Source organism: Lissotriton helveticus, chromosome 10, assembly GCF_964261635.1.
Source record: "Lissotriton helveticus chromosome 10, aLisHel1.1, whole genome shotgun sequence".
Taxonomy (NCBI): Eukaryota; Metazoa; Chordata; class Amphibia; order Caudata; family Salamandridae; genus Lissotriton; species Lissotriton helveticus.
This window is the reverse complement of record NC_136071.1, coordinates 128,974,781-128,998,808: the sequence shown is the minus strand read 5'-3', so window position 1 is coordinate 128,998,808 and position 24,028 is coordinate 128,974,781. Positions and strand designations below refer to the sequence as shown.

Here is a 24,028-nt window from a genome sequence, read left to right as displayed (position 1 = left end):
GCCTTAGATGAGAGTAGATCATGGAGGGAGTCAGTTGATTGCTTTGAAGGTAGAGGACTCTGCATGAATCAGGGCAGCAGGAGTCCTCCTGGATACCAATGAAATACACAGTTTTTTGGGAGCACCATTTGGGATTTTCACAAACACTCAGCAAGCCATTAACCTACTCAACTAGTAGGAGCAAGTCAACAATATGTTTTCAAGTTTTGATAGCAAATGGAGAGGTAAGAGTCCAATAAGGAATCCAATATGTGTAATCAAACACCAAATGTTTATTATTTTTTATTATTTCTTCTTAAATCCAAATATAAAACAACATCCAGCCAATGCGTTTCCTTCCAATTGAATTTAGAACTTCATCAGGACTTAATAGTGTAGAGCGCTAATATATCAGGATATATATATATAGAATGAATATGTGTAGTTCCATCCAATGTTACACGGTGTATATATATATATATATATATATATATATATATATATATATCCCAAAAGGAACTGTGTCATCACTCTCCACGGTCATGCGGTCATAAATGTATGATAATGAATAACGCCACTGAAACCTTGATAAGTGTCCATGTGCTCAATTGACGAAGTGAAGGCCTAAGACACTACGTCGATTGAGCAAATGAACACTTATCAAGGTTCCTGTGGTGTTATTTAAGGATTTAAGAAGAAATAATAAGAAATAATGAACCTTTGGTGCTTGATTACACATATTGGATTCCTTACTGGTGCACTTCTCCATTTGCTATCATCCTTCTACATTGCTGGCCAGTGGTACCAAACAACGGCAGATACCAGATTAGTAGTGCACAGAACTATACTGACTTTGTACATTTTGTGAACGAGGTGCTTTCCCTTCAGTCCGCCGTTGTTACAAGTGTTTGTGTTTCATACATTTTCAAGTTTTAACAAATGCTTATGACTTAAATTCTAAGGTTCTTTAAACACATAGGGGCATATTTACAAGGGCTTTTGGCCACCAGAACGTCACTTTTTGTTCTTCGCCTTATTTACAAGGTGGCGTTGAGCCATGTTAAGTGGCTTAACGCCGCCTTGTAAATAAGACCCCTTTTCACTCAACACTTAGTGTGAAAGGGGCAGGCATTGAGTGTTGCAGTGGGGGTTCCGCCGCAACACCCACTGCTTTTGATACCGCCCCCAATTTACAAGGGTAGCATAAATATGGGGCAGTGCCAAAAATAAGACCAGGACTTAACCTGGCGAAACGAGTAGAAATTATTAATATCTCCTTGATTTGCTGTTCCTATGTTTGCTGCATTCTGCAGCACACATAGAAAGAGCAAATCGCCACTAGTGATTATGACGAGTTGCAACTTCTATGTGTACTGCACAAAGCAGCACACATAGAAGTTACAAATCAGCCTTAGCAATTGTTCATATGCCCCCTTCCTGTTTACGACTGGCTTATCACCTACTTGAAGTAGGTAGTAACTGTGATTGTTTTGCGACTGCATTTGCGGTCGCAAAACAATTGTACATACTAGTGCAACTCGCTGTTAGGAAGGGACGCCTTTGGCACACCTCTTCCTAATTGCGACTTACAAACCCTATTTTGCGAGTTTGTATAGGTTACTGACTCGCAAAATAATGTTTGTACATACCTCAACCCTTTTTAGCAGTCGCAAACGGCCCGATTTTCCATTTGCGACTGCTACAAACAGTCGCACATCTGGCCCCTAGAAGTGTCCCCACTACAGGCAATGTTTATTCGGAGAGGGTCAGTGTGCTGCGTCCACTATTGGTTATACAATTGGTTCTCGAGGCACAGCACAGACTCTGTGAGGCTTAGGGGACAAAGTAAGGCTGACCTCCTCGGTCAGGTCAAGCTCCGCCTCTGTCACTCCAGGTGGCGGGCGGAACGTGAACTTCTGAAGTAAACCCGCAAAGAAGAGAAACAGCTCCATCTTGGCCAGGCTTTCGCCCACGCAGGCTCTCCGTCCTGCAAAATTAAACAAATTCAGTGTTTATGCAGTGAGGTACAGTACTGTAGCAAAAGAAATGCTGTATATGGTGTAGTATTAAGAATGTGAGTATTCATAATAATAATGGAGTTGGGGATGTGCTCCACCACCAGGCTGATCTGCTCTCTTAACTGTAGTGATTGGGCACTTTTTAAGTCACAGGTATTTTGCAGAGTCCTCTTTCTTATTGTCTCTATAGGGGAATCCTACATCCCAAAGCACTTAGGCAAGAACATCATTAAACAGTAAGGGTTTCGCCATGATAAATTGTTGAAGTAGCATTTATATGGAAGTGAAGTCTGTGCAGGAGTAAATTAACTTGAAAGGGCTTCATGGGTCCAACTTATAAGCATTTTGTGCTTGGTTTGCTTCACAAAAGTGACGCAAACTGCACAAATTGTTGATTTTGGGATATACTTTACAACGCAAAACATGTTTCCCCTGGAAAGTAGTATTAAAGGAATGCAAAGGAGCTCTTTGCATATCATGAAACTTTGCGTGTGATAGGTGGTACGTGGACAATCCCATGCAACTATCCACCAGCTTTGATGGAACTCCCTGCCTACTAACATTACTAGACATGGATGTGCACCAAAAATCTATGCCTCCTTGAGGAAGGCATAACATTAGAGAAAAGGTTTCTTTTCTATAATGGTTTCTAACACAGCATGTGTATTGTACTGTACAGCACACATACAAAGGTATAAAGTGTTCTACTATGTCACAACAGTATGTTATACTTGTAGGTACTCATCCAGTACAAAAACTATGCTAGGCAGTCCAAAGTGCACCAGTGAAGGAAGAGAGAGAAAAATAGCAACATATCTTAGTAGACATGACACTGCTCTATTCTCTCTATTTCGTTTAATGCAGTGTGCATGACATTTTTGTGAATTTTGCTCTATTACCAAGTATGTACTATTTACAACTGCAAAAAAAAGACTAATAGCTTGCCCACTTTGTAGGTTCCATCTACCTCTAGCAAACTAGACAGCTGTTTACTCTTCGTTGGCACTAGAACCACTAGTACTTATCTTTGCCATGAGCATGCTATAGGGTTCCAAATAACTACGAGTATCTTTCACTCTTATTTAAGGGTGTGCAGGAGAAAGATGTACAAAATCACACTTGATAGAAAAAAGAAAAGCATGTATACAGCAGTGGAAAAGCAACATTTCTTAAAAGCAGAAATGTTTTTTGATTAAAACAGAATCATTCAACATTAAAAGCACTATGAAAGACCCAAATTGTTTGCAAAAGTACAAACCTGTAGAGCATTGTCACCCTAACTTATGTTTTGTAATTTTTGCAAGAAAATGTGCAAAGACAACGAGTAAATATTTTACAGCTTCATACTCATACTGTCCTTACCTATGGAAAATGGCATAAAAGCATCCTTCTTCACAAATCGGCCACTGGCATCGAGGAAGTGTTGAGGGTTGAACTCGTAGGGGGTCGCCCACTGGGTCTTGTCTTGGAGCACAGAGATCAGCAGGGGCATCACTTCTGTTCCCTGACAAAGGAATACAGTGTTAGTTACCTTAGAAGAATCCACCAGAGGTAAGACTCGTATCCTTCTTGAGGTGCACTGCACGCTCCACCTTTACCTTCCCTGGAGACACCCATTGCAATCTTTTTTCCAACTGTCTTAGATAAGTCTAAACAAGATTCAAACATCAATTTGAAACATCGAGCGAGTTGGTGTGTTGTGAAAAATGACCAATGACACAAGTTGAAAAGAGAAATACCTGAATCACTATCCATTCTTCTATAGACCAAACATAGCTACAAAGCAGCAGAACATTGTACAAGATGGGCAATATAGAATACTATAGTGGAAGGAGGTGGGTAAGAAGGCACAGGGAACATGGGCGGCTCCTCCACAATAGAGGAGTGTCGCCCCCAATGGTTCAGAGTCAGCAGGTGAAAAATAAAAAGATATACTATGGTCGTTTTATTTTTCATTTGCTGAGTCTAAGCCAGCGTGTGCAGAGAGGGGTGTGGCCGGGGTATGGGAGGGGTGAGGAGGAGTGCTATGTGCACGTCTAAGTGTGCATGTGTGTTTGGCCAGCCATCCTAGGCCAGCGAAACACACATGCGCACTTAGGGTTCTCCAACCAGGCTGGATAGATCTGTCCTGAGAGGAGCGTCTTTTCAGCCCGCTCAGGCCATAGAAGTCTAATGCTGCCCCAGTGCTTTCTGGGACCAGGAAGACCAGGGCACGAACCGGGAAGTGACCGGCAGCTCCAGGTAAGTGTTTTTTAAAAATGATTTACCCCTCCCCCATGCTCACCCTCCAGCACCCCCCCCCTCCTACCCCCCGTGCCGCCTTCACCTATCCCACCACCTCTTCACTGTTTCAGCTGCCACTGACATGGAATAAGAACAGTGGCTGGGTGACAAAAAAAGAAATGGGTTGCAGCACCAACGAGGCGGATGAGATCACTGTCGGGGTGTGAAAGTTTCTCATAATTCTTAATTTTGGGTGGCAATTTTGAGTTCTAATAATTTTTGTGATGACTCTGAGACGCAAATGTTGAATCAATAAGATTGCAGTTGAAACAAGTTTAATATGACATGTAGAATCGTGAGCATTAATGCAATTTAGTTTTTCTGAAGATTATCAAATGGCGCCAAAGCTCTTAGCAAAACAAAAAACAGTTTTTCTATGAAAACTAGGTCCTAACTATACCTACCTACTTGCAACTGCCAGTACGATATATATTTACCAGGGTAAGGTAGTTTTTAGGGTTTAGGGGTGGGTGAGGGTATTGGGTGGCAAGGGCAATTTTAGAGTTTAGGGTTAGTAAAGGTATTTGAGTGGAAAGGGTATTTTTAGGGTTATGGGGTGGCAAGGGTATTTTTAGGGTTTATGGTGGGTAAAGCTATTTGGGTGGCAATGGTAATTTTAGGGTTTCGGGTGGGTAAAGATATGTGAGTGGCAAGGGTGGGTAAGGGTACTCAGGTGACAAGGGTGTTTTTTAGGGTAGGTAAGGGTGTTTGGGTGGCAAGGGCAATTTTAGGGTTTCGGGTGGGTAAGGGAATTCTGGTGGCAAGGTTATTATAGAGTTCAGGGTGCATGAGGGTATTTGGGTGGCAAGGGTGTTTTTAGAGTTTAGGGTGGGCAAGGGTATTTGTGTGACAAGGATAATTTTAGGGTTTAGGGTGGGTGACAGTATTTGGGTGACAAGGGTATTTTTTAGGTACTGAATCAAAACATTGTGTTAAACACAATGGGGTGTGCTTGTTTCACAAGGATTGCAAGTGGTAGTGTTGGGGACAGGGATGTTTGATGGGTCTTTATTCATTGTCATCCATTCTTGAATTAATTCATCCACCTGCTCCTCTCCCACCAAACTATTCGTTCAGTTATTCAGTGATGCAGTCATGGTTCAAAATCCATCCATTCATTAAATGATTAGACAAGGTTCTAAAATGAAAAATGTGATGCAAAATGTACCATATTTGCAATTAATACATCTGCATGGTTGGAGAACAACCACCCTCCCAATCCTCTCATACAGTGGTAAGGCTCTCTTGCTGTGCTAGCTCGCTATGTGCAGAATGAGGGCTGGTCTGACTGAATTTGGCATGGCTGCTTTTGCTTCTCAGTCCGGCCCCGGCAGCCGCTCTTCTTCCGCCACCCTTGTGCTATTCCAAATGGGTTTTTTTCTCCATTTTTCCATTAAAGTAATTTTCGCCTGAGGACATGGAGTCTACCAATAAAGAATGATTTGTGCCATATACTAGTATGTTTGACATTTGTCTCTGATTTAAAAGAAACACCTCTCTTGAGTAAATTTGGAGCCTCAGAGAACATCAAAGATTGATAGTAGCTGCCATATGTTTTAAAAGAATTGTAGTGAGACATATATACAGATGTCTCAAAGGTCTGAGGTGCCCATATAAAAAAAGTAATTCCCAAATACTTGTTCTGATATACCTTGGTGATCCTGCAAACTTCTTTATCTTTATAATGCAATCTTTGTGACTATGACTTAAGATGATCACCCGCATCTCGAAAAGTCATATTTATTAAGCAAGGTGATTGCTTCTATCTGTAACAGGATGACTAATACAAAACAAAGTCTTGCCACCATAAAACTATCCTAACGTACTTTCAATACAAGTATCTCAGAGTGTGATTTTCAACCCCATTTAAAGGGAAAGGTTTTGGGAGTTCTAGCCCTCCCTCTTGTCACTGACAAGAATTTCAATATGCACCTATTACACCCTTACATATTGGCTGTTTATAAAGGATACTATACCATGAATTTGTAAGTGGATGTTCACATTTTAGGACATCCTACTGCTGAATAACAATATTTATTGTCACCTTCCTGAATGGTACTCATTTTATCAACCGAGGAAGGATGAAATGCTGAGGAGACCGAACCGAACCTTAAGATCAAAATACAAGTTTCTGGAGTATGCCTGGCTGTATGAGAGAATTATGACTGGACACTTAATTAATTCCTTTCTCGCACAGCCGACATTCTCAAAAACAGTGCTGCAACATCATTACTCTAAGAGTGTACTGATGCCCAGAAAGTGTATATATTTAAATATTTTTGAGTTGATGATCGGCATCAGGAGTACGATGGGAGACCTCAAGTTAGCGCTCATTCAAAATGACCACTGGGTGGCGCTGATGAGATCTGTGTTGATGATGTGGCTAGACCTCTGATAAATCTGCTCGAACTCCTAAATGAGTTCATTCGCGGGCAACAAAGGGTTAAACATTAGGCTGCTGGATGTCAAGAAATTCCCCACTTTCCAGTAGGAAATACACATTTTTTGGGCAACAGTAACATAGGGCTGGTGCCAGACTGATTCCTTGCACCCCCGCAGGATATGTCATCCTAGTGACCAGCTAGATCACATTGCCACCATATGCACCCCTAAACCTAGACAGGTAGCAAACGGTTTTTTAACCATAGAATATGACAAATATACAAGGAATACACAGTGGGGTGTTTTCACTATTTACTGAACCAAAGGGATTCTTGTATAGAATATGTGTGCTGCGATGATCAATAGGCAGAAGCGGATGAAAGTGATTAGCAGCATCAGGACAGTGAACAGAATTAAAACTCCCATCATCTTACTAAGACAATGTATATATGCAGGCATATGAAACAACATATATATGTATATATAACGTACTACTACTATGCATTCCTTAACTTAGGTGCCTACAGTGAAGGTATGTGTTCTGCCTGGAATTCCCCAGTGGATGATCAAACCCCATTACCCATAGGGAAAGAATGTAGGCCCGCGTCAGGGTCACAATTTGGACATCCCTAGTCGAGGGATCAGCTAACAGCTGGGCTGAGCTTTCAGCGTGTAGCAACCTCGCAAATTACAGTAAGTGCTCCCCTGCCCAAACCCGGAGATGTTTGTTTATGTGTAACAGAAAGCATCCTTACCTTGAGCCGAGATTCCAGTCAGGCTGCCATTGTTTATGTTCTATAGATAGCTATGTCACTGAATGGATGAAAACAATCACATTTGCACAATGTATCTATTGACCTTGTACGTGATGTTCAAGGTATCATGATAGTGTTCTTGCAAAGTTGATTTCGTAAGCAAGTATAGTTTCATGGAAACTAATCCTCACTGGCATGGTCGCGAATGTGTGTCAAAAGTCATTGTGTGACAATGAAGGAAACTTAGTAGAAACCCGTGTGTATGAAAAATGGCCGTGTTTTCCTTTGGGCCTAACTGGGACGCATGACATGGGTTGTGCTTGAACCCAAGCAGGTGTGACACACAAAGACAGCACAGGATTGCATCGGTGGTTCTCTGTAGATCATGTGACAATCATTTATTTGCTGCATTCAAATAGCATATTGTGCTAATGGTCCAATGTATCTACAAAATGAATACACACATGGCACATTCAATTACCAAACAAACCCGAGTAACATCAAGCAGCGAGGTAGACCCTTTGGAGCCCAGGGTTCCAGGCTGTTCAGTACTCTGACCCCATGCATCACAGCAGAGCCATCTGCTTGTATTTCACGAAATACTTGAAACACAAAGGCACATAACCATTGCCTTTGTCACCAAAGTCTGGTGCAGCAAAAACAGTCTCCCAAAATTCAACACAGTAGTTTTGGAAGGCTATGCTGCCTACATTTCCAAACACATTATTAGAGTTGGTAGACGCATGGTTCACACATATACCATACCTTATCAAGCATCTACAAAACCAATATGTCTGGTGTTGGCCAACAGTCATTTGCCTTAGTCAAAGCTTGCTTTGTTTTGCATTGTTTTTTGCAAAACGTTACTGTTGGAAAAGCTGCTGAACTTTGCTAAAAGCAAAACATTTGCCACAGTTGCTGCTGGCAGTGAAGGCAACTGCTTTGGGTTCGGATGTGCTCCTTGTGAAAGGGCAGGATGCTGTCTCTCACATTGAAGTTAGCCAAATGCTTACGTGGACTGGCCCACTGCCTCTTGTTGTATGATGTAGCGGGCAGAAGAAACATTTGAATGACACAGTAATAGACCAGTGGATGAAAATGTCTGATTGAAAGCCCCTGCATGTAAATATATAATGTATAACATTTTAGTAAAACGAAAAGGTCTTGGCTAGTGCCAGACCTACAATTTAAGCAATAATGACAACAAGCCTATGTCCTCACTAGAGTGATCCATGACTCCGCCCTCTCCATCATTAAGATCCTTCTGTGGCAGAGACTCTCTGACCACAAGAACAATTACTTAAAGGGACCTAAGGGACCTCTGGGTGGGGTCTCTGTATGACATAATTTCCAAAAACCTTGTCAACTGCACAGCTGATATAAACTTCACATAATCAAGCACTGTGCAGCCAATTTAGCAGAGGGTCCCCTTTGTAGCAATAGCAATGGCTCATAAAGATTAGGAAATCACTGACACAAGCTTGTGCTTTCTACGGCTCTGCCCTCAAAATATGGAACTCTCTACCACCGAAAACTCAGCTGAACCCATCGACCAGGGTTTTTGAAAGGGAGGTCAAAAGGATTTTATTGAATACATTTCTCCTGGGCTAAATTGACCTTGAGTCAGCAATGTAACCACACTACAATACTTGGTCTCCTCACCACAAGCCTACAACGTCATCGCAGGTGACCCCTGATCAGACGAAGAAGACAATGAACCTAGAAGTACTCAAGCAACATAGTCCTCATAAGGTGTGGGCAGACAAATTTATCTTTCATATGGATACGATTCTCCAGTTGTTTTTGTAAGGTGTATGTAACGGAAACTGCCTTTACTCTGTACAGCGCTCTGATACCTTTGGGTCATGTTCTGTCTTTATAAAACCCTAAAAACAAAATACAGTAATTCATGGGATTTCCCACCCAGTTGTGACTTTGCAGCAAATGTCAATATACACAATTACTTGCTTGCTGCGGTCCAGCAAAGAAAAGCAAAACCTGACAGAGCACAACCTTGAAATGCAGTATAAATTAGGAAAACCCTTTACCATCTGCAAAAACCTAAATAAAATCCCCTCAGTCTATGGGGATTTACCTAAGACATTCAAGGTACTACTCAAAGCACCAGTCACTGAGGGGTGATTCAGTTTTATTAGACTATAAATTCCCAATTGATTATAATTGCATTCACTTAAGGTGCTAAGCTGCAAATCCATGACTAGAATTCTCAATGGTATTCATCCTGCAAAGCATCATTGAATATCATCCTTAAACTATGGCCCGTAGTTTCCGGCTATTAACCTCATCATATACAATCATTGTGGTACATTCCTTGAAGCTTACTAGTAGCCTCAGATTTGGCTTGTGCATGATGGGGAGGTTACACTGTTACAGTTCCAGTCTCTTTTCCTAGTCATTTGTGGGGTGTTACCCAGGAATCACAGTGGCCATCCCTTATGGGCAATAGTTTAGTGCCCTACAAATAGTATGCACTTAGACTGCACAACAAGTGATGAGTGGAATGCTTGAAGTAATATATGCTACTATTAATTACTCCAGGATTAATTCCAGCTCTTTGTTTTTTGCAGATAGGCACCACCCACATGACAATGACTCTTGGTCCAACCAAACAGAGGGCAGGACACAGCAAACTAAGATTCTGTAAGTCACCTCATCTTGAACTTACCTTAGGTATGCAGTACCCTCTGAAGTTCACATCAGTGGTGGTGACACGGGATAAATTCAACGGCAGAATATCTGCAAATCTCTGTATTTCATGTACCACTGCATCTGTATAGGGCATGTTTTTCCGATCTTCTACCCTGGGCACTTGTCCTGGTTTAATAGCACAAGTGATTTCTTCTTGAACCTTTCCTTCAAAAGAAAGCATGCATTCCTTTACTTTACTGCCATGACACATCATGCGTACATTCTGATTTACTACTAGATTACATACTTATTAACATTTTTAGGTGATTTCTTGATTTTATTTGTTTGTGAGCAAGGTCTGGATTTTGGTGATGCCTCAACAATGGAACGAGGCAACAATATTTAATATTATAACCAGTTAAGAAATTGATGATGATTGGAGAACATCAGTGGCTAAACATAATTATCTTTATGATTTTTTCTCCTATAAGACATGAGCTCGGTATTGACCACTGTCAGGGCTAGTCCAATGTAAATATGTGATGTGGTTGGTGGGCTCTAAGGCCCTACTGCGGGTGACTGTGTTATTCTTTTTTTTCATTATTATACCGTGAATGTGACAAAAACTACTTTATCAATTGAGAATATCTTAAATTTGTCCAGGCTTCTTCTTATTGGAGAGTTTTGGAATGCATAGGCTTGGAAAGCAATTTAATTCACTCTTTCGTAAGGAAGTTCCTCAATGTATTGATCAACAGCGAAAAGAATGCAACTCTAAGGGGCTTATTAAGATTTCAATTCCAGCCGGTCGGAATTGAAACCGGACGGTCATCCCAGCGGGCTTCCAATGGGCTCAAGGAGCCCCTCGTCCAGTCAGAGGCTGGCTCATCATGCCAAATGTCTTTCAGCCCTTGGGATTACGATACTCTGTCTCCGGCAGGCTTTCCATGCAGGGCTTTCTGACATGCAAAGCCTGTCAGAGAGCAAGTACGGTGGCTTCCGGTTGGTGGCCAAGGGGGCACCATGCCCCCTGTTAATCCCTGCACCTTGTGGCAGGCACCTTAAGGTGTCTGCCACGGGTTGAACGGATTAACACCACCTGCCATTTCCCTATGGAAGCATGTACTACGGCTGGTTTATGGCTGTAACACATGCTCCCATGGAGAAATGTTGGATTGCGACTGAACAGTGTGCGGTCGCATCCTAATCAGGAGGTCAGTCCCACCCGACATTGTAATCGGCCCCCAAAAGTGTTGTGACTTGCTAGTAAACATGAATTTGAAAAAATATTTATAATCCATCTGGGAAAGGTTTAATCTTTCCTGATGATCGCTATCAATCACATTGGCAGGGCAGAAGAAACTCTCATGCAAATAGGCTCTATAAATGTATAATTAGGAAAAATATTTGAATACAATTTGCATATTAGATATTATTTGCAGAGTACCTTTTAATGTGAAGCAATATAGTTGAGCATTACACTTTAAGGCAATATGTCCAACATTGTTGCATTATCTGACGTTACTAAATAAGTTACCAACGGGAAGAATTTCAACCATATATCTGATCATATACAGATCATGGACTAAGAAAAGTACGCCTGCCTTTGTGAGAGAAAGGCATTATATAAAAATAAATCTTGAGAATTACTACCACAAAAGAAACAAATCGAAAACTTGTGACTGAACACAAAAACCAAACATCACAAACAACAGAGAAGTATGCAATGTATTTCAGGAGAAAGGGAGCGAGAAAGTGTGCGGAAAGCAAACGAGCTCTGTAAACTGTGAAGAAAGAAAAGCACTACAAAAAACATGAGATCAGACAAAATAATATTTTCTATATCAAAAAGGAGCAATAGAAATTGAACCTAAGGGAAAATCCCACACACACCTAGGGAGGATGAAATCATGGTATCAATACATGAGCAACACACAGGAAAGAAACGGAGGTAAGAGAAATACCATATATCAAAATAAGGTACGGAGGAACAGAGAGTAAAATAGATGATAAGAAGAAGGGGAAATACAGACAAAGTAGAAATATCAAAAGGACGATAGAGGAGGGTCCATCCAAAACTAGAAGGAGAAGGGGGAAAAACTACAAAAACAAGTAAAGCAAAAGGACACTCGAAGAAGAGAGAGAAAGACAAAAATACAAGGTCAAGGTGAGAGCAAATGCGTAAAGGGCTCAACACATTATATGAGTCATGTTGAATACAGTATAGCAAATATTTTAGACTACAAATAAAAGAATGGAGATGCATGATTAAGAAATAAATGTGTAGTGCACATGATCCTATGCTTTATTGTAAGAAAGTGCCATTTTTTTGCATGGTTGTCACCAATTGTTTGAATGGGTTGAGAGGAGCACTCCTGGTTTTTAATGTGTTTTACAAACTCAGTTATTTACTGTGGCTTATTATTGTTTTATTTAAGCGTGCTACAGGGGTGGCACGTATGTCCTGACCGTGCCTAACTTAAATCCCTTATCTTAAGTGTATAAAACACTTAACCTCTGTGCACTGTTGCTGGTGCGGTTCTAACTAAGAGAACAATGCTTGCGCTTATTCAAAAATTATTCACTTTTATAAAACATTTAAAAAAAACATCTTAGATATAATATCTTCGCAGGTTTCAAACAATGTTTTATGTATGAATGCGAACTAAACCATAAATCCAAACATTATTGTTTTCATTCACAATAAATTCAATGCATTTTTAACATGTTTAACAGTGATCAAAAAATTAAATCGTGGACGACTTTTCTTTTGCCCAATGCATTTCAAGCTCTACGAGCTCTTCATCAGGGGCCTGTGAACTGAAAAGTGGGGTTCAATTAATCATTTTTAAATGCATAACATCACATCTATCACAAGACACAAGGCTTCAAAAGCTCTAATGGAGATTGTAAAAAGCAAACAACATGAAAGCGACCCAGTCACCTCACCACTGTGTGTAAAAAATAATAAATAAACTCACTCGTCCCTAATTCCAGAAATAACTTCAAACCTGAAAAAATGAATGAAAAAACAAGCTAGACCCTAGTTCAAACAGTTTCGTTACTTAAACTTCTCTGGAAGACACCTTCTCAGCCTTCTTACCTTGAAGGAAGCTTGCTGTGCGATAAACCACTCTTCAAAGGACTGCCGACTTACTCACTCGCCTGTAAATGACAAGACCAGAATCTAACTGATTCTTAGACCACATCTCGATATCGTACTACCGCCTCATGTTTCACGAGCACCCGAGCGCTCACCTGTCTCTTGCCACAGCCTCTGATCAATAAACTCCGACTCGCGTACACCTCAAACTTCTCCGTTCGACAAACTTCTTGGTGCAGTATCAACAGCTCCTCCACTCCTTACAAACTTCGTTCCTCAAAACTAAAAACGGACTAACGAGGCCGTAACCACAGGCGCCATACTGGGAACTGAACTCTATGATCTGTAACTGAAACTGAAAAGAGACTATGCTCTCAAGACCGCGAGGGCCATGTTGGAGTGTGCACTCGATCTAAAGCCTCTATGTTCTAAAATCAAAAATGAAAATCAAAAACGAAAGTGTGAAATAAAAATGTGAATAAACATAAAAAATAAATGAATAAAGATAATATTATCATGCTGTCGGCTGACTATTGATTTTGCAATTTATAACTCATGAATGAATTTAAAACAGAATTACATTTTACAAGCATCAACTTTTCAGCAGAACCTAGAGTGAAACGTTATAAAAAACACGATAAATCCACTTTTTCATTCAATCCCCTCGGTTCCTGTGTATCAAGTCTTCTAATCCAGTGTATTTCTCTTTGGAGGAGGGATCTGGTAAGATCAACCCCCTCGTGAGTTTTTACTATCTCTAGGATGGAGAACCTGATCTGGGCTATGTTGTGGTTGTTCTCATGCCAATGTTTTGCTAAATTACTTTTGAAATTTTTGTTACGTATTGTGCTCTTGTGTTCTGAGATTCTAGTTTTCAGCTTTCTCTCCGTTTTTCCTGTGTAGATTTCTCCACAAGGACACTTTATGTAATAGATTAAGTTTTTTGAGTTGCAGTCTCCATCATAGTATAAAGACATTTCCTTTCCTGTTCGTGGATGATGTAATATTTTGCCTTCTATTACATTAGAACAATGAACACAGTTTCAGCATTTTTTCATACCTCTGTAGGCCACATCTGTTTGTGTAGTGGGAGTCTTCAATAATTCTTTGAGATTTTTTGATCTTGTGTACGCAAAAATGGGCTTATTCGTGAAGATCCCCTTGAAGTCTGTTTCATTTTGCAAAAGTTCCCAATGTTTATTGATGATATTTTTCAGCTTATGTGATGAGGTAGAAAATTTTGAGGCAAAGACATGTCTTTCCAGTGTTTTCTTGGGTTTCTGCGTCAAGAGATTGTCTCTGCTGTATGCTTCAACCCTATTTCTTGCTTTCATTAGAATATCATCTGGGTATCCTCTTTCCTTATATCTTTCATGTTGTACAGTTAAGTTGTGTTTCAAATCCTCTTCCTTAGAACAGATTCTTTTTATTCGCATGTACTGGGACACCGGTAGATTATTTTTTAGATTTTGTGGATGAAAGCTCTGGAAAGATAAAGAATTATTCACATCTGTTTGTTTTCTGAAGACTGTTGTTTTCATTTCCACATTTTTAATGTTGATCATGACATCTAAAAATGAGAGTTCTTTGTCACTAATGATATGAGTAAATTCAATGTGTTCTGTGCAGCGATTTAATTTTCCAATTTCTAATTCTAGGTTCTCCCTCGTTCCAGACCACAAAACAAAAATATCATCTATGAACCGACGATAAAAAATCGCATGTTCATTCCCAGAACTGTTGTTGTAGACAAAATCCGCTTCAAACTTGGCCATGAAAGTATTTGCATATGCCGGGGCCCCGGCAAATCCCATGGATGTTCCGTTTTGTTGAAGAAAAAACTTGGTTGACCATTCAAAATAACTGTGATATAAGCAAAAATGCAATAGTTCCAAAATAAATACTTTCTCTGCCTTTATTGATGGTTGTTGTAACAAAGCCCATTCCACGGCTTCCATACCATATTGATGGGGAATTGAAGTGTACAACGACTTCACGTCTATTGTGCACAAAAGCGTTTCACTGGTGATCTTGATTTCTTTCAATTTCAAAAGAAAAACGTTTGTGTCCTTTATATACGAAGGCCATTGTTGGACAAATGGCTGAAGGAATTTGACAATATATTGACCGAGTGGTTCAAAAAGGGTACCACAACCGGTCACAATAGGACGCATAGGTGGATCTCTTAAGTTCTTGTGCACCTTTGGGAGCATATAGAGACTTGGCCTCCTCGGGTGTTGAACAGTTAAAAATTGTTTGGTGCTGGCTGAAATGTATCCTAAGTCATGTGCCTGTGTTAGTATCTCTTGGAGGACATTTTGTAGATCTTCGATGGGATCTTTCTCAAGTTCAAAATAGGTTGAAGTGTCAGATACATGTTCGTCCACTTTTTGTTTGTACATGGTTCTATCCATCACAATAATGGCTCCTCCTTTGTCAGCTTTTTGAATTAGAATATTTTGATTGTCTTGAAGTCCTTTCAAAATACTCCTGTTGTATACTGATATGTTCTTCCTCTTTGATTTCTTCATATTAAGACTCTCCAAATCATTAATCACTGAGTTTTCAAAAGCGTCAAGAATTTTATGAGACACTGGTGCTTGAAACTTTGATTTGGGTCTAAATTCCAACATTTCAGGTTCCCCCTTGTCAATTTGAACTGGTACAACATTTGTGAAGAAATGCTTGAGTTTAAGAACTCGCATAAATCTATAAAAAGCAATCTCGCTCTCTAGTTTGTTGGTATCATATGTAGGAACAAATCCCGGTCCTTTGTTCAATACTCTCAATTCATCTTTACTCAGTGGTGTTTTAGAAATGTTCAAGACCAGATTTATCTCATGCTTCTTGTGCGTGCTCCTTCTACCTCCTCTCCTTGTTTTGGACCAGGTTCTTTTGCTGTTGTTTCCCTGGCGGTTGGCTTGAGTCCCCTCCCTGGGCTAAAAAAGGCTGGCTAGTTCCTGCTGTTCTTGAAGGATCAGATAAAGTACGATCTGTGGGTGCTTGGGATTCAACAATTTGTGTGTGGGCAGCAGGCCTGTTAATGTTTAGGTCACTTTCAGAAACAAGACTTTCTTCTGAAGTTGTGGGTGCCTTTTTCTTGGGGTATGTTCTTCTTTGGGCATAAACCTCAGCCCAAGTATACACTTCGTTTAATTTATAGTCCAAAGTATCCCGTTTGAACTTACGTAGTTTGCCTTCTTGTAACTCTTTAGAATATTTGTCTAGTTTTGCATTTGTTTCATTTAAGGACCTTTCCCAATCGGCTTTATCCATCCGTGTCTCCAAATTGTGTTTGATTTCCTCAATCTCTTTAGTTAGTTCATGGATTGCTTTTGCCAATTCCTCAATTAATAAAGGAATCAAGTCCAGGGAGCATTTATTTAAGGTGGAGTACCACTTCTCCATAAACTCCTTGTTGAGGCGAAATCTGTAGAGCTTTGGTTTTATAGACATCCTTAGTCCTCGTGGAATCCTTTTCACCCTGTGATACTGCACCAAGGTTGATGCGTGTAATTTCTGGTTTACCTCACGTTTAGCCAGATACTCAAATTGTTTTAATTGTTGGATGATGGTGTTGCCTTGTACGTTGGAAGATCTGACATCTTGTATTAGTGAGTAGATATCATCCGCTTGTTCACTTGTATATGCTAGCGTATTAGCTCTGTTTTCTGTGATGCTTGATATTTGGTCAAATGACATGATTGGGTGCTCTCTCCGTGTAGACAATATCTCAAAATGTGTGAATGGGTTGAGAGGAGCACTCCTGGTTTTTAATGTGTTTTACAAACTCAGTTATTTACTGTGGCTTATTATTGTTTTATTTAAGCGTGCTACAGGGGTGGCACGTATGTCCTGACCATGCCTAACTTAAATCCCTTATCTTAAGTGTATAAAACACTTAACCTCTGCGCACTGTTGCTGGTGCGGTTCTAACTAAGAGAACAACGCTTGCGCTTATTAAAAAATTATTCACTTTTATAAAACATTTCAAAAAAACATCTTAGATATAATATCTTCGCAGGTTTCAAACAATGTTTTATGTATAAATGCAAACTAAACCATAAATCCAAACATTATTGTTTTCATTCACAATAAATTCAATGCATTTTTAACATGTTTAACAGTGATCAAAAAATTCAATCATGGACGACTTTTCTTTTGCCCAATGCATTTCAAGCTCTACGAGCTCTTCATCAGGGGCCTGTAAACTGAAAAGTGGGGTTCAATTAATCATTTTTAAATGCATAACGTCACATCTATCACAAGATACAAGGCTTCAAAAGTTCTAATGGAGATTGTAAAAAGCAAACAACATGAAAGCGACCCAGTCACCTCACCACTGTGTGTAAAAAATAATAAATAAACTCACTCGTCCCGAATTCCAGAAATAACTTCAAACCTGAAAAAATGAATGAAAAAACATGCTAGACCCTAGTTCAAACAGTTTCGTTACTTAAACTTCTCTGGAAGACACCTTCTCAGTCTTCTTACCTTGAAGGAAGCTTGCTGTGCGATAAACCAATCCTCAAAGGTCTGCCGACTTACTCACTCGCCTGTAAATGACAAGACCAGAATCTAACTGATTCTTAGACCACATCTCGATATCGTACTACTGCCTCATGTTTCACGAGCACCCGAGCGCTCACCTGTCTCTTGCCACAGCCTCTGATCAATAAACTCCGACTCGCGTACACCTCAAACTTCTCCGTTCGACAAACTTCTTGGTGCAGTATCAACAGCTCCTCCACTCCTTACAAACTTCGTTCCTCAAAACTAAAAACGGACTAACGAGGCCGTAACCACGGGCGCCATACTGGGAACTGAACTCTATGATCTGTAACTGAAACTGAAAACAGACTATGCTCTCAAGACCGCGAGGGCCATGTTGGAGTGTGCACTCGATCTAAAGCCTCTATGTTCTAAAATCAAAAACGAAAATCAAAAACGAAAGTGTGAAATAAAAATGTGAATAAACATATAAAATAAATGAATAAAGATAATATTATCATGCTGTCGGCTGACTATAGATTTTGCAATTTACAACTCATGAATGAATTTAAAACAGAATTACATTTTACAAGCATCAACTTTTCAGCAGAACCTAGAGTGAAAAACACGATAAATCCACTTTTTCATTCAATCCCCTCGGTTCCTGTGTATCAAGTCTTCTAATCCAGTGTATTTCTCTTTGGAGGAGGGATCTGGTAAGATCAACCCCCTCGTGAGTTTTTACTATCTCTAGGATGGAGAACCTGATCTGGGCTATGTTGTGGTTGTTCTCATGCCAATGTTTTGCTAAATTACTTTTGAAATTTTTGTTACGTATTGTGCTCTTGTGTTCTGAGATTCTAGTTTTCAGCTTTCTCTCCGTTTTTCCTGTGTAGATTTCTCCACAAGGACACTTTATGTAATAGATTAAGTTTTTTGAGTTGCAGTCTCCATCATAGTATAAAGACATTTCCTTTCCTGTTCGTGGATGATGTAATATTTTGCCTTCTATTACATTAGAACAATGAACACAGTTTCAGCATTTTTTCATACCTCTGTAGGCCACATCTGTTTGTGTAGTGGGAGTCTTCAATAATTCTTTGAGATTGTTTGATCTTGTGTACGCAAAAATGGGCTTATTCGTGAAGATCCCCTTGAAGTCTGTTTCATTTTGCAAAAGTTCCCAATGTTTATTGATGATATTTTTCAGCTTATGTGATGAGGTAGAAAATTTTGAGGCAAAGACATGTCTTTCCAGTGTTTTCTTGGGTTTCTGCGTCAAGAGATTGTTTCTGCTGTATGCTTCAACCCTATTTCTTGCTTTCATTAGAATATCATCTGGGTGTCCTCTTTCCTTATATCTTTCATGTTGTACAGTTAAGTTGTGTTTCAAATCCTCTTCCTTAGAACAGATTCTTTTTATTCGCATGTACTGGGACACCGGTAGATTATTTTTTAGATTTTGTGGATGAAAGCTCTGGAAAGATAAAGAATTATTCACATCTGTTTGTTTTCTGAAGACTGTTGTTTTCATTTCCACATTTTTAATGTTGATCATGACATCTAAAAATGAGAGTTCTTTGTCTCTAATGATATGAGTAAATTCAATGTGTTCTGTGCAGCGATTTAATTTTCCAATTTCTAATTCTAGGTTCTCCCTCGTTCCAGACCACAAAACAAAAATATCATCTATGAACCGACGATAAAAAATCGCATGTTCATTCCAAGAACTGTTGTTGTAGACAAAATCCGCTTCAAACTTGGCCATGAAAGTATTTGCATATGCCGGGGCCCCGGCAAATCCCATGGATGTTCCGTTTTGTTGAAGAAAAAACTTGGTTGACCATTCAAAATAACTGTGATATAAGCAAAAATGCAATAGTTCCAAAATAAATACTTTCTCTGCCTTTATTGATGGTTGTTGTAACAAAGCCCATTCCACGGCTTCCATACCATATTGATGGGGAATTGAAGTGTACAACGACTTCACGTCTATTGTGCACAAAAGCGTTTCACTGGTGATCTTGATTTCTTTCAATTTCAAAAGAAAAACGTTTGTGTCCTTTATATACGAAGGCCATTGTTGGACAAATGGCTGAAGGAATTTGACAATATATTGACCGAGTGGTTCAAAAAGGGTACCACAACCGGTCACAATAGGACGCATAGGTGGATCTCTTAAGTTCTTGTGCACCTTTGGGAGCATATAGAGACTTGGCCTCCTCGGGTGTTGAACAGTTAAAAATTGTTTGGTGCTGGCTGAAATGTATCCTAAGTCATGTGCCTGTGTTAGTATCTCTTGGAGGACATTTTGTAGATCTTCGATGGGATCTTTCTCAAGTTCAAAATAGGTTGAAGTGTCAGATACATGTTCGTCCACTTTTTGTTTGTACATGGTTCTATCCATCACAATAATGGCTCCTCCTTTGTCAGCTTTTTGAATTAGAATATTTTGATTGTCTTGAAGTCCTTTCAAAATACTCCTGTTGTATACTGATATGTTCTTCCTCTTTGATTTCTTCATATTAAGACTCTCCAAATCATTAATCACTGAGTTTTCAAAAGCGTCAAGAATTTTATGAGACACTGGTGCTTGAAACTTTGATTTGGGTCTAAATTCCAACATTTCAGGTTCCCCCTTGTCAATTTGAACTGGTACAACATTTGTGAAGAAATGCTTGAGTTTAAGAACTCGCATAAATCTATAAAAAGCAATCTCGCTCTCTAGTTTGTTGGTATCATATGTAGGAACAAATCCCGGTCCTTTGTTCAATACTCTCAATTCATCTTTACTCAGTGGTGTTTTAGAAATGTTCAAGACCAGATTTATCTCATGCTTCTTGTGCGTGCTCCTTCTACCTCCTCTCCTTGTTTTGGACCAGGTTCTTTTGCTGTTGTTTCCCTGGCGGTTGGCTTGAGTCCCCTCCCTGGGCTAAAAAAGGCTGGCTAGTTCCTGCTGTTCTTGAAGGATCAGATAAAGTACGATCTGTGGGTGCTTGGGATTCAACAATTTGTGTGTGGGCAGCAGGCCTGTTAATGTTTAGGTCACTTTCAGAAACAAGACTTTCTTCTGAAGTTGTGGGTGCCTTTTTCTTGGGGTATGTTCTTCTTTGGGCATAAACCTCAGCCCAAGTATACACTTCGTTTAATTTATAGTCCAAAGTATCCCGTTTGAACTTACGTAGTTTGCCTTCTTGTAACTCTTTAGAATATTTGTCTAGTTTTGCATTTGTTTCATTTAAGGACCTTTCCCAATCGGCTTTATCCATCCGTGTCTCCAAATTGTGTTTGATTTCCTCAATCTCTTTAGTTAGTTCATGGATTGCTTTTGCCAATTCCTCAATTAATAAAGGAATCAAGTCCAGGGAGCATTTATTTAAGGTGGAGTACCACTTCTCCATAAACTCCTTGTTGAGGCGAAATCTGTAGAGCTTTGGTTTTATAGACATCCTTAGTCCTCGTGGAATCCTTTTCACCCTGTGATACTGCACCAAGGTTGATGCGTGTAATTTCTGGTTTACCTCACGTTTAGCCAGATACTCAAATTGTTTTAATTGTTGGATGATGGTGTTGCCTTGTACGTTGGAAGATCTGACATCTTGTATTAGTGAGTAGATATCATCCGCTTGTTCACTTGTATATGCTAGCGTATTAGCTCTGTTTTCTGTGATGCTTGATATTTGGTCAAATGACATGATTGGGTGCTCTCTCCGTGTAGACAATATCTCAAAATGTGTGAATGGGTTGAGAGGAGCACTCCTGGTTTTTAATGTGTTTTACAAACTCAGTTATTTACTGTGGCTTATTATTGTTTTATTTAAGCGTGCTACAGGGGTGGCACGTATGTCCTGACCGTGCCTAACTTAAATCCCTTATCTTAAGTGTATAAAACACTTAACCTCTGTGCACTGTTGCTGGTGCGGTTCTAACTAAGAGAACAACGCTTGCGCTTATTAAAAAATTATTCACTTTTATAAAACATTTCAAAAAAACATCTTAGATATAATATCTTCGCAGGTTTCAAACAATGTTTTATGTATAAATGCAAACTAAACCATAAATCCAAACATTATTGTTTTCATTCACAATAAATTCAATGCATTTTTAACATGTTTAAAAGTGATCAAAAAATGTAATCGTGGACGACTTTTCTTTTGCCCAATGCATTTCAAGCTCTACGAGCTCTTCATCAGGGGCCTGTGAACTGAAAAGTGGGGTTCAATTAATCATTTTTAAATGCATAACATCACATCTATCACAAGATACAAGGCTTCAAAAGTTCTAATGGAGATTGTAAAAAGCAAACAACATGAAAGCGACCCAGTCACCTCACCACTGTGTGTAAAAAATAATAAATAAACTCACTCGTCCCGAATTCCAGAAATAACTTCAAACCTGAAAAAATGAATGAAAAAACATGCTAGACCCTAGTTCAAACAGTTTCGTTACTTAAACTCCTCTGGAAGACACCTTCTCAGTCTTCTTACCTTGAAGGAAGCTTGCTGTGCGATAAACCAATCCTCAAAAGACTGCCGACTTACTCACTCGCCTGTAAATGACAAGACCAGAATCTAACTGATTCTTAGACCACATCTCGATATCGTACTACCGCCTCATGTTTCACGAGCACCCGAGCGCTCACCTGTCTCTTGCCACAGCCTCTGATCAATAAACTCCGACTCGCGTACACCTCAAACTTCTCCGTTCGACAAACTTCTTGGTGCAGTATCAACAGCTCCTCCACTCCTTACAAACTTCGTTCCTCAAAACTAAAAACGGACTAACGAGGCCGTAACCACGGGCGCCATACTGGGAACTGAACTCTATGATCTGTAACTGAAACTGAAAACAGACTATGCTCTCAAGACCGCGAGGGACATGTTGGAGTGTGCACTCGATCTAAAGCCTCTATGTTCTAAAATCAAAAACGAAAATCAAAAACGAAAGTGTGAAATAAAAATGTGAATAAACATAAAAAATAAATGAATAAAGATAATATTATCATGCTGTCGGCTGACTATAGATTTTGCAATTTACAACTCATGAATGAATTTAAAACAGAATTACATTTTACAAGCATCAACTTTTCAGCAGAACCTAGAGTGAAAAACACGATAAATCCACTTTTTCATTCAATCCCCTCGGTTCCTGTGTATCAAGTCTTCTAATCCAGTGTATTTCTCTTTGGAGGAGGGATCTGGTAAGATCAACCCCCTCGTGAGTTTTTACTATCTCTAGGATGGAGAACCTGATCTGGGCTATGTTGTGGTTGTTCTCATGCCAATGTTTTGCTAAATTACTTTTGAAATTTTTGTTACGTATTGTGCTCTTGTGTTCTGAGATTCTAGTTTTCAGCTTTCTCTCCGTTTTTCCTGTGTAGATTTTTCCACAAGGACACATTATGTAATAGATTACGTTTTTTGAGTTGCAGTCTCCATCATAGTATAAAGACATTTCCTTTCCTGTTCGTGGATGATGTAATATTTTGCCTTCTAGTACATTAGAACAATGAACACAGTTTTGGCATTTTTTCATACCTCTGTAGGCCACATCTGTTTGTCTAGTGGGAGTCTTCAATAATTCTTTGAGATTTTTTGATCTTGTGTACGCAAAAATGGGCTTATTCGTGAAGATCCCCTTGAAGTCTGTTTCATTTTGCAAAAGTTCCCAATGTTTATTGATGATATTTTTCAGCTTATGTGATGAGGTAGAACATTTTGAGACAAAGACATGTCTTTCCAGTGTTTTCTTGGGTTTCTGCGTCAAGAGATTGTCTCTGCTGTATGCTTCAACCCTATTTCTTGCTTTCATTAGAATATCATCTGGGTAGCCTCTTTCCTTATATCTTTCATGTTGTACAGTTAAGTTGTGTTTCAAATCCTCTTCCTTAGAACAGATTCTTTTTATTCGCATGTACTGGGACACCGGTAGATTATATTTTTAGATTTTGTGGATGAAAGCTCTGGAAAGATAAAGAATTATTCACATCTGTTTGTTTTCTGAAGACTGTTGTTTTCATTTCCACATTTTTAATGTTGATCGTGACATCTAAAAATGAGAATTCTTTGTCACTAATGATATGAGTAAATTCAATGTGTTCTGTGCAGCGATTTAATTTTCCAATTTCTAATTCTAGGTTCTCCCTCGTTCCAGACCACAAAACAAAAATATCATCTATGAACCGACGATAAAAAATCGCATGTTCATTCCAAGAACTGTTGTTGTAGACAAAATCCGCTTCAAACTTGGCCATGAAAGTATTTGCATATGCCGGGGCCCTGGCAAATCCCATGGATGTTCCGTTTTGTTGAAGAAAAAACTTAGTTGACCATTCAAAATAACTGTGATATAAGCAAAAATGCAATAGT

General features: G+C 39.4%; 1 protein-coding gene across 1 annotated transcript in view; it reads right to left on the bottom strand.

Moving 5' to 3' along the window:
* Positions 1-1,769: 1,769 nt before the first annotated feature.
* LOC144785087 (cytochrome P450 2K1-like) overlaps positions 1,770-24,028 on the bottom strand; it is a 104,764-nt gene continuing 82,505 nt past the window's right edge. The window contains exons 7-9 of the mRNA XM_078664191.1: positions 10,104-10,291; positions 3,360-3,501; positions 1,770-1,966 (exon numbers count right to left, since the gene is read on the bottom strand). Of these exons, the coding sequence (XP_078520317.1) occupies positions 1,770-1,966; positions 3,360-3,501; positions 10,104-10,291 (527 nt within the window). The remainder of the gene's footprint in view (positions 1,967-3,359; positions 3,502-10,103; positions 10,292-24,028) is intronic.